At 39.0% G+C, this 12268-nt stretch overlaps 1 protein-coding gene across 1 annotated transcript in view; it reads right to left on the bottom strand.

Moving 5' to 3' along the window:
- Window positions 1–12268, bottom strand: part of KIF13A (kinesin family member 13A) — a 70032-nt gene that overhangs the window by 45873 nt on the left and 11891 nt on the right. The window contains exons 3-7 of the mRNA XM_009698148.1: window positions 6223–6315; window positions 5520–5700; window positions 4408–4495; window positions 2943–3077; window positions 2297–2409 (exon numbers count right to left, since the gene is read on the bottom strand). Of these exons, the coding sequence (XP_009696450.1) occupies window positions 2297–2409; window positions 2943–3077; window positions 4408–4495; window positions 5520–5700; window positions 6223–6315 (610 nt within the window). The remainder of the gene's footprint in view (window positions 1–2296; window positions 2410–2942; window positions 3078–4407; window positions 4496–5519; window positions 5701–6222; window positions 6316–12268) is intronic.

Here is a 12268-nt window from a genome sequence, read left to right as displayed (position 1 = left end):
TGACAACAGCTATGATTTTACTAATCAGAGTTAAAATTGCAGACTGCTCACAGAAAGTATTTTTCTTAGCCACTAATTGACAGTTTGTTTATTCTGCTTCCTCCTACTCTTGTATTCTAGAAATTCTTTGACTACACCACAAAGAGTTGTTAAGCATCTGTGATTCTACACTCGGTACTAGCACATCCTGGGAAGGAATAAGCACATCCAGCTTTCTTAGGAGGTATGGTAAGTCCCCCCAAAAAACCTCCATAATAAAGAGGAGACACTCAGCACCTTCTACAAGGCAACTCTGTATCAGCTCTGAGAAAAAACAGAAGTAATCTTCATTACGACTTCATGAAGATGTTAACAAAATGACGCAAGTCCCCTTTTTTTCAGAAAGCAATCTATCACCTCCCCTCTGCAACATGTTGTCCCAAGATAGGAAAGAACATTGATGACAGGATGAGTTGCGGGACCAAAGTGGCAGCTACCAGAGCCCCAGCCAGGTTTCATGGGACACAAACGGCACCAACACTGCAGGGACAGGCTGAATGTCACACCACGCGGTTTTGGTACGCATAGCTGAGCGTACATTTTCCCTGCCTTGTAAAGAGATAAACAGGTACATTATTTCCACATTCTTCTTCAAGGCAATAAAACATAGCACAAGGAGTAAATTTCTTTGCCAGGTAATTTCAGTAGCTCCATTTTTTTGTCTCGTTAAACATAATGCATGCTACCAATACCTGTTATTGCTTTTTTATAAAAGAGTAAAAAATAATTTAAAAAAGGAGCTGATGTAGAAAGGTATACATTTTAAGTATATTGTATCACTCCAGAAAAGATTATTGCCTTTCCCTAATAAGTAAGGTGCATGACACCCAAGAGAAAATCATACACAATGTTCTCTGAAGATCTAGTCTGATAAAACACAGATGCCAATCAGAAGACACCAAGCACAGCACAAAGAATTCTTTTTTGCCTTATCAGTTCCAAAAGAGATTTCAAATAGGGAATGCTTAATAAACAGACTAAGTAATACAGATTTATACCATACAAGAATTTAATTGATGGCAAAATGGAGAGCTGTCCACTTTTCTTTTTAAAATATCTTTTGCAGAAAGGTTTGGTGCTTGCATCTGAAGTCCTGTATTGTCAAAGATGTTCAGCATGGGCAGAACAACCTTCCCCTACTACATTGATACCGTCGAAGTTTAACACTGAGTAAACATCCTAATAGAAAAAAAAGGAAGTCTTTCTCCATCTATAGCTACACCTGCAATTTGTTAATAGCTGTGGGAAGAGTTGGCATTTGAATTCTTCCCCAAGAATTAGAAACAAACATTTAATTTCACCTTTGTTTATGCAAAATACAAATACAGTTTCTAGTAAAACCCATCTGAATTTAACTAGTAACCTGTAGGGTAAAGGCACAAGACCTACCATTAGGCAAACAGAGCCACACCGTTTTGTTTCACAAGGACTATGCCAGCATAGCTACCAACATGATGAATTAAACACAAAGTAGATTAGAAATGAAGCTAGAAAGAGCAAACATGTTCAGATTCTAAAATGATTTTAAATTACCTCTTTTTAAGTATGAATGCTGTTCAAACACACTTTCTGCTGTCATTGTTCACTTAAAATACCAAAACATTTTGTAATATTTTGAAATTAAATTGAAAAAGCAGTAGCTTTTAATGTAACAGTTAAAAGTCTTTCTTTCCCAGGAAAATTAGTGTATTTAAGACAACGGTAAGAGTGTGCCAAATTCTTGCTTTTGGGTAATAACACAGTAATTACAGTAAAAAAGTGCCTTGAAACTTGTCATTGCTTGACTACAAATGCCCAAGGCAATGCTAAACTAACACAGCTTCATTCTGATCTGGTTTTCTTAAACTGTGAATTATACCCTTACATATTTTAATACATGTTGGAACAGAGCCATTCAACTCTGCAACTTTGCATTCTTCCTTGAGCAGATGATGAGACAAACACATAAGCCTGGGGACAGGGTGTATAAATGAATCACAAAAGGTATATGCTTAATTAAAGAGCGCTGCTGTCACTTTTTCCAGATAAAATTCATACAGTCCTCATCTGAGTCAAGTATGAATCAGGGTCCCTGTGCCAATGTAAGGAAATACACTGTGTTTAGCACAGAGTAGCTGAAAAAGCCATATTGAACTGCTTCTGATAAAGTCTATCATTTGAACCGACTTGTGACAAGCACACCAAGAGAAGAGGACAGAGAAACAACAGTGATTCTTACAAGATCAAGTTCTGCAAGCTGCATATGCCAATGTCTTACTTGTTTATGTTGCTGCCTTCCTTCAGGCGTTCTCCTGCAGCTCCCGTTTTGGACACTCTCTCGCTCCCAGCCAAATCCACCAGGCTGATCTTGCTGACCTTCTCTCCAGAATTCTGCGCAGATGGGACACGGGAGAACAACAGCTAAGAAACACCAGCACAAAGTGCTAACACATCTGACACTGGCACCACAAAACACTGTTCTTCATAATAGCGTGGGTTAAAGTAGCAAATTCAAGATATGAGAGAAGTAGGAACTGTCACAGTTTTTGTAGCTCTTTAAGAGTTACTCATTTTACAGAAAAGGGCTGAAGCACTAATGAACAAGAATCAGCTGTGTGGTAACATCAATAACCTTACTGGCAGAGTGGGCCTTTAAAAAATATCAACTTCAGCAACAGTTAAGACCTAAGACAGGTTTCAGGGTGGAGATATGATCTTAAAGAGTGATCCAACCATTTGCTGTATCTGGTGTGCTTCCTCGCTCTGCCAGGGTTCTCCCAGTCCTACAGTCCTGCCAGTATTCTTTGATTACTGGACCCCCATGGCATTAAAGGCAGAAGCACAGGTAAACAGATAATGTATGCGGAAGATGAAGGAAGAAGAAGAAATCATCACTTGGTAGATTAATCAACAGAAATACATACACCAGAATGCAGGTCATAAAGTGTCTGAGTCACTATAATATTGAATACAGCATGAGAGCGGCTGCTTTCTTCATTCATGTTGGTTGCAGCAACTGTTCGTGATTTGTTTCCCTCCGACATCAGTGACTCAATATCCTAGAGCAAAAAAGAGTAAAAAGTGATGCTAGGATAAAAGCATGTATTGTGCTTGCTGAACAAAATCCCCATCTAGATGGAAGGGTGTGTACGTGTGGGAGAGAAGAAGAAGGGAAGGTAGAAGTAATGAGAAAATTCTTCGCACATTTCGAGATGTATTGGTACAGAGGGTATGTAATTCCTCAGAATGACAACAAATCACCTCTTTGTTTTAAGTGCTGTGTTTAAAAGTCCTGCAACTACAGTCAATGCACCTTTTCCTGATCTGCTGCTGAAATACACTGGCAACATCCACATTACAAATCGTATTGTTTAATGCCAGTAATCAGGCCAGCACAGATCTACTTACACAAGTGAACACAACGCATCCCTTCACGGAACTGCACTAATACTATCTTCACCTAATTGGCTCAAAGGGTTACCTCACCTGGAGCCTGTACCTTCCCACATATGTGAAACCAAAGATGACTATGCCAAGGCTGATATACGTGCCTGCTGAGTCTTCCAAGACAGGTTCATAAAATTTGTCAGCCAAGAACTAGGTATGAACAAAATTTCCTAGAATTTGAACAAAGAACGTGTGCTTTCAAAGTATGTAATTCATCACAAAAGCTGCAAAAGCAGTTTTTGTAACTCTACAACATGCACAGACTATTCAGAAAAATATCCCCATAAAAAAGCAAAATGGTTCTCACATAATACTACACAAAGAATTAACTTTTTTTTTTTAAAAAAAAACCCAACATTTCCAAATCAGCTTCCTCATAAAAAGGCAGGCCTACGCAATTCATATAACTGCACTGCTTCAATTATTTCCCCTGTAGCTATAGTAGTTCATTGGCTTCTACAATACTGATTCATTTGAATGTGTTTTGGTAACTCCGGTGGGCTCAGATGCTGTCATGATTTAAGTTCTGAATTAGATAAGCCATGTTGTAGCTCCTCATTCAATACACCTGTCTAAAAGAAGAGGCTGTATTCAAACAACAAAATCAAAGGAATCCATGCTGGAAGACTAATATTCTTATTTTGGAAGCCTCATATTTCCTGTGTCAAGGAAATATTGTGTTCTTGGTGTATCCTATATGCACTGAAAACTGCAAAATAAAGAGATACCACTATTATATTTTTAACCAACATAACGACAAATCCAATGCTTTTTACGTTAAATAAATACTCCCGAAGCATTAGAGAAGATCTTTGTGATTGCCAGAGACCATAAACACTCAAGAACCAAAAGTCTGGATACATACTAGTTTATCTCTTGTAAGATTTCTGTTGCTTATGTACAAAGGCGTTATTTATAAACTTGTCATTGGTTTAGACTTACCTCAAAGTTTGTAACAGCCAGCTGAGACAGGCCATCTACATACGGTCCCAACACTTTGTGCTCTCGAACCTTAAGGGACTGCCGACTCCTATGGAATAAAGTAAACTTTACGCACGATCCACTAGTGTGAACTTTATTGAAAAACAAAAATTATAGTATGAAATGATAAGAATCTTCTATATAGCAGAAGTCAATTTATGTCTTTTAATTGTATGAGGAGGAAAAAAGTCTCCCAGAATTGTCTTTCACTCAACAACAAAGACTCAAATTAATCTAACCGGTTTTAATCTATATACATGAATTATTTTTAATGCGTGCTCCCACCCCAGTATTTGTGGCTGGAACAAAACTTGAAATGTTGGCAGAAAGAATGCTGACAAAAAAGGAAACCAAAAATCCTCCCCCTCTCCCCTCAGCAATTTGCTAAAGCTTCAATTATCCTTGCATTTTCCACACTTTATTGAGATATATCAAGTAAATCTCAAATCTACCTTTTTAATGAACTCGTATATTTCTTCACCTAGTGCCATTATGTTGAAGAATCAAAATATATACCACATACATAAATGTTCAGCTGAAAAAAACCTATCAAACTACCTCTTGTCCAGACAGCTCGAAGTCAGAGAGCCTAACCAGTATTTTTGTGTAGACAAAATGGAAGAAAGAGTGCCATGAGTATATTCTGAAGTGTTACCATTCCACTTTCAAAAACTTCAACATCTAAACCACAAGAGCCAAGTTGTAAATAGGTTTCAAACTTCTAGTTGATGAAAATTCTTACCTGAGTACGGTCTGGATCATATGGCAAAAATACCCCAGAATTTACTTGTGCATAGTCTTGCTTTCTGGTGGTAAACTACTTCATACAGTGTTTGTTTGCATCATTATGATGGTGTCCTAACAATTAAATTGATCCATACCAGCCACTGCTTCATACGTAAGCTTTACATGGATATTCTCTTCTTTCTGGTGTTTCGTATTTAATCCTTTCTGAAGATGTTGGATAAACATACATTCTGAAAAAGCCTTTGAAGGACTGCCAAAACTGATTTCTACTTTTATAGTTTCAGACAAAAACAAGGAAGGCTGCAGGGGAGAGTGCAGCTACTCACCCTTTTGGGTCAAGCAGATCTCTGACCTTCTCATTGTAGATTTCCATATAGGACACTTCGACTTTAAAAGTATGAGATTCATTTTCTTCCACAGAGATTCTCTGAAATAAAGCACAACAGAGCCGTGGGATCAGACCCAGCTGCTCTGCATTGCCCATCATTGAAAAGGATTTTCCTGAACCTAAAGGAAAAAAGGAGAAGAAAACATTTTAGAACATAGTTTCTGAGCTAGTCATTTGCTCATGAAGCACATGTTTAAATTCTCTTTTTATTCCTCCAGAAGTACTTATCAGAACAACACGACATGCTATTCCAGACAGATAGCTTGCTCTTTGGACTACAAGGTACAGGTAAACAAAAAGAGAAATTATCTTCAAGGGTTTTTTTTCAGCAGGGGCATTATTTGAGACCCCTTTGAACATACTCAAACACAAAAGATGTGGCTCACTGGATGAGCCTTCGGTATGAACTACTCCTTTCAGGCTTTGAAAGCGGCCCCAACAGGTAGTAACTAGGAACATATTTACCGAGCTGCTTTAAGAACTTTATGTTGTCACTGGTTGTGCTAAATGTTTGACATTTAACACAATGATATTTCAAAATATAACTTTAAAATGTTATCTAGCTTAATATTTATGTTTTGTTCTTCAATTTCCCACACGCATAAAAAAAATGTTATTCCTCTTTAGCATTGGAGACTCACCTGTCTGTCCATAGGCAAAAATACAAGCGTTATATCCCTGAAAGGCCTTTTCAAGAATTCCTTCTCCAAGGCACTTGAACACCACTTCTTGACCTAGAAAATAATGATTTTAAAGTTTATTTTAAATTCAATAAGACTAATATTTACTGAAAACAAGGGAAAAAAAAGTTTGCAAATTATTTTTTTACTATTGAGTGCATTGATGAACAAACAAATGATTTCATATACGTAAGTTCAAAACTGTTGCCTGAAACTACCGTAACAGCTACCGCTGCGTTTAAATATATTGCTGATTTTCCTGTGAAGGGAGAAGCTCTTCAAAAGCTGTTATATAAGCTGAATGCTTAGAAAATAACACAGATGTCTAAATCTTGTATTATTTAAGAGTAAATGTTGCAATTAATATACATTCTTTAATCACAAACTACACCCAAAAGAGTTCTGTTACAGAACTGCAATGAAACCCATTAGCGAACTCAGATATTAGAGGTACAACAAATATCATGCTAGAAACAGTGGTAGTTGTTCTCTTGGGAACTGGCCTCAGGTTTCACCATAAACTATTACGATTCACCCTGTGGTAAGGTGATGCTGGAACAAAGATAAAAGCATTCCGACGACATTCGGGGAGGAAATATGTATTAAGAGGCTGCAAGACTTCACCAGAGCTCTTTGAGGATGTATTCTGCCAAATCCACAGTTTGAAAGATCAGCTGCAGAATTTCATAGTCTCAAAAACTGTCGCCCTGTGCCAGGCAGATCTTAGACGCGCTTCAATCCTTTAGATGTAGAACATGAAAACAGGCATAGTGGTTGGGGGTTTTTTAATAGGAAAGCTCGGACTTTGTACACCACAAGAGGGTCAATGGGTTGTCTGCTTGGAGTTCTGATCAGAGAATCGCACTAGCTGTGTCCACACCCCAAACAAGCAGAGGCAGAGCTGAGCTAAGGACAGTATTTATACACCTTCTGAGGTTCGGTTTTAAACTTACTTTCACTGCCTGATGACTTTCTGAACAGCTATGATCAGCTGCATCTCTCATTTTAGTAAATTAGTTCCAGCAGCCGTCAGTTACAAAAAATTATTTTGTACAGTGAATGCAATAATGACTTCCATAGTTCTCAAAATGGAAAATACTGGCATAACAAAAACTCCTAGCTATACATTTATATATTGCATGAGAATATTTACGCTCCATGATCCTTCAGTAACTGGGAGCCCAGAAAATTCCTGCAGAACAACTTGTGGAATGATTGTGGAATGATTTACAGGCATGTAAACAGGACTAAAAAGTACTACCTTACTTTTATTTTCCTTCAACCTAATTTCTCCTGTGCCATAAAGGAAAAATTAGTGCAGCAATGCCCTATCAAATGGTCTTTGCATATCTTTCCAGTTGAATTTCTAAAAGTCCAAAGCGTCACTGTTCCTTGGATTAACACAGTTCAGAAATGCTGAATACAGGAATTAAAACCAGAGGACAATCTGCTGTACTCTGGAATAACTCCGTCTCCTTCCTCATGCACATTCATTCCCTTCTCATTCAACGTAGGACCATCTGGTCGTTTTAGAACACCTGTGTTGAAAGAGCACTGTTCAACAACCTGGAAATAGCTACAGAAAATATTAAACTACTGAAGAATGAAGAAAATACATCAGCAGAAGATTTTAATAAGAATGTACAATATATAAAAATTTGCTCTCCAACCAGCTCCTGAGGGCCCATTTCGAAGTTACCAAATAGTAAGTGGCTCCCTGCCTCTTTGATATCTTGCTGAGCAAGAATGCAAAATCAAGCAAAGACTGAAGCCGAGTACAATTATTAATAGAAAAAAAGCACATATATTCCGCAATGATTGTGAGTGAAGAATAAAACCACTTGTCAGAAGAGGAAAAAACTTTTATTACCAACTTCCAACCAGCAATAAACCAGTAACCTCCTCCACGTTTCCCAAGGGAAAAAGCAGATACCAAAATGTTGTAAAACTCCGCACAGTGATGATAACCGTAAGATGACCTACAGAATCCCTTCCTGCTAAAAACCTGTGAAGGAACCAGTTTGAATCTCACAGGCAAAGCTGGATTTTAATTTTTTTTTTTTTCAGGTTAAATTTAATTTTCAAACAGTCAAGACAAACTGAAAGTCATCAGACACTGATACATAATTCTAAAATGGTATTTCTATTACAGTTTTTAAGAGCTCAGCAACACCAACATAGACAAATGGGTTATTAAAGAGTGATGTTTATAGTAACCAGTCGAATTATCATCAGATAAAATAAGATTTGTTTTTAAGTGCACTCACAGAAAAGAACATAAGATGTTAAACTTCAATTATGGATATTTTATTCATTTGCTAATGCAAATGCAATGTCGAGGGTAACAGCATATCATCTGCAACATTTCAGTATTTTTCATTAGGAAACCTCACTGCTTTCTCCACGAACTTTATTAGTGGCTGTGCAAACCGATTACAAAATCAGTATTATACAGAATTATGTCTAGGCGCACTTACGGTCAAAAGAAATAACGCAGTTTCATTGTCTACACTACTGCATTTTTGTTTTGCTAAATAAACCTATACTGCCTGCAATTAATACTTTTGCTTATTTACAGGATTTTTTTTCCACACATACCCAGTGTCTAAAGAGGAAAGCAGGGGTTTCAACTTGATTCTAAATTAATTTACAGAAAAAGGGAAAAAAAAATTAATTTATTTAGTTAACAGAAAGATTTTCCCTACCCAACCGTGTCCTGGGCTGCATCCAAAGCAGCATGGCCAGCAGGTCGAGGGAGGGGATTCTGCCCCTCCGCTCCGCTCTGGTGAGACCCCCCTGCAGTACTGCCTTCAGCTCTGGGGTCCTCAGCACAAGAAGGACATGGACCTGTTGGAGCGAGTCCAGAGGAGGGCACGGAGATGATCCGAGGGCTGGAGCACCTCTGCTGTGAGGACAGGCTGAGAGTTGGGGTTGTTCAGCCTGGAGAAGAGAAGGCTCCGGGGAGACCTTAGAGCAGCCTTCCAGTACCTAAAGGGGGCTTATGAAAAAGGTGGGGAGGGACTTTTGACAAGGGCTTGTAGCGTTAGGACAAGGGGCAATGGCTTTAAACTGGGAGAGGGAAGATTTAGAGGAGATATTAGGAAGAAACGCTTCCCGGTGAGGGTGGTGAGGCAGTGGCAGAGGTTGCCCAGAGAAGCCGTGGCTGCCCCATCCCTGGAAGTGTTGAAGGCCAGGTTGGATGGGGCTTTGAGCAACCTGGTCTGGTGGAAGGTGTCCCTGCCCATGGCAGGGGGTTGGAACTGGATGGGCTTTACGGTCGCTTCCAGCCAAACCATCCTATTATTCTATGATTAAGATAGGGATGCCCAATTTTCCAGCTGGCTAAGACCATATAGCCTCTTACAGAGGCAACCAAAGGTCAGACACTGAAACACCCGTTCCCATCTCCCATCTTCTGCTCAGACCACGGGCAAGCCTTAGGTGACCGATGGAGGTGTGGGCAGCCAAGCTGGGGAAAGCATACCCAAAGCTGTCAGGGAGCCCATGGTAAGCATACGAGCTGTCAATTCTCACAGGCCAGGATCTCCTCTCTGCTCATCCCTTTGAAGAAAAAAAGGGAGCAAAGCCTGCTGAATTTTTCTTTCAGACCACAGTCTATCGCTCCTTTAAGGAGCAATACTGTTAACCCAGAATCATGCCCTGAGCAAGACTACCAGACAAGGTTGCTGTATGCTCTGTAACTCTAGTTATGGCCCATGTAGCAGTGCCCCTGACACTGCAAGATGTGAAACCCTACTGACACACTGTTAGGGAAGCTCTGCTGATCGAAACCTCAGAAACGCTGCTGGATGCTCACTCAGTTCTGAAGACATACTGGAAAGCAACAAGACAATATGGAAACCTTTTCCACTTTCACCGGACAGCTCTGTCTTCATAGCTTCAAGATATTATCTGTGCATTTTGACAAGTGCAACTGCAAGCCTGATGCCAACAGCGTGGGGGGGAAATCTAAGAAAGATGAAATGAATAACTCTCAGTCTCCCAGAAGGCCACTTCCAGCAGGAGACTGACCCAAGAATCTGTCCATCAGCTCTTAGGACTGAATATTTTCCACACATTCAACACTCTGACACGCTCTTGACAGTCTTCCATAAATACGTAAATCACGATAACAAACATTTCTTTTTTTAGCAATAATCATACTAAAGATATTGAAGATTTCAGCATTCCAAATTTTATCTGTGACTTACCTGGAAGCTAAAGGAAACCCATCCTCCTCTCAGATTTACATTTTTAACCTACATATATTCCTGGAACTTTCAAATGCCATGCCTGTGCTATTACCACACATCAAGGGCATTTAGTGTCACACTTTGAAGCTAAAAAGTTTTTTCACACATCCTCTACCTACTGAAATGGTTGGGTATTTCAATGTTGAAAATATAAAACAAAGTAAAGGTAACAAAATATGGCAGTGCACATGTTAATAGTGGCTATTATATTATTAAGAATTCTAAAATAAAACCTTCACACTATCTGCCCGCAGATCCGCATTTGAAAATCTTAGTTGGAATCTCTGAGCCAGCACAAATTATTAGAACATTTAAATTTGGAAAATATGTAAGATAATAAAAAGTCCCTGAAAACAGAAAGATAAACACATACCCTGACACACAAGAATACAACACACTTCATTTTCAGAATGAGATATTTAAGTATTCTCTCTTATATCTCTATGCTCTTTCCTCTAATCATCCCCTTACAGTTTCCGAAGTCCCGATCAGGAGACCCGGTTTGACGGTGTTCCTAGAGAAAACTACACATTGCAGAGGAAGCCTAGGACCTGTTCTCACAATCTGCAAAACGAAGCCGTTTACAAATGAAGTTCAAACATTCTCATGGTCGCTAGACTGGTGGCAGATAGCGAAGAGAAGAGAGGGAAGAAAAGGAAGGGGAGGACAGAGGGTCACAGACCCTTTCCAACAAAACTCCCTTTAAAGAAGACAGCTAACAGCTACTGTCTTTCCCAAGATCTGCTCATTTAGTGGCAAACATGTTCAAGATGTACTGTAACAAAAATTAGTTTCAGCTTCTGGTTTTTAGATGTCTAGTATTTCTAGCCCACAACTTGTCGATTTGAAACGGGATAATTGTCTCGTATCAGCACAGATTCATTCAGTCAGGTCATGACTGCAACGTTATGACACATCACTGCCATTCCCGAAACCCCCTCCTTTACACGTCAAAAAGAGTGAGAACCAAGTAACGACTTGTTATGTATGACACTGAAAAATCAAGTCTTTATGGCTTAATATCTCTAACCCAGAACATTTTAATAAGCAAATCCTGACAGCAATAAATTGCAGTTGGTTCCATGATCTAATAGTTAAAATAAAACTTGATCTGTGGAGATCAGAACTATTAAAAGCTCTGCTAGATAATAGTTTTAAAAGAATCTCTAAAACGGGAAGAAAGATGCCTACGGTTCATCTTAACAAGAACCTAAAAGCACAATAGCTAGCACCATCTAACTACCGCAGACTAACACCCCAGTACTGACAAAGCACTGGAGTCTTTAATGTTCAAAACCTTAATCCACTAAAAGGTCTCCAGTGCTTCGTATTAGGTGATGCAACGTCTACGTTTTAAGTGCATGACCCATACAGTGCTAAAACCATACTGAACAACTAAGTTTCCCCCAAAATGTACAGGTTAGCTGTGCTACACAAAATTAAGCCCTACATACTATGTAGAGTCTCCTCTAAAAAAATAAAAAAAAAAGTCAAGGGAACAGTAAGAAAGGGATAGGTTTCTCCCACGTAATAGCTGAAATATTAGTCAGAAGTACAGACACTCATGTCTGCTCAAAATCCACAACTTATGACCTCTCATGAACATAAAAGCACAAAGTTCTTTAAGCCAATTGCCTGTTTTTTTTCCTTTCAGACCAGCCACGGAAAGAGCAGCAGTCGGCATACATATTTCCTATAAAATTAAAGTTTAGCTCAAAGTTAGGTGCTTAGCCTTTCAGGACAACACAGCCTGC

The sequence above is a fragment of the Cariama cristata genome, unplaced genomic scaffold, assembly GCF_000690535.1.
Source record: "Cariama cristata isolate BGI_N322 unplaced genomic scaffold, ASM69053v1 scaffold7734, whole genome shotgun sequence".
Classification (NCBI taxonomy): domain Eukaryota; kingdom Metazoa; phylum Chordata; class Aves; order Cariamiformes; family Cariamidae; genus Cariama; species Cariama cristata.
This window is presented reverse-complemented; position numbering and strand designations above follow the sequence as displayed.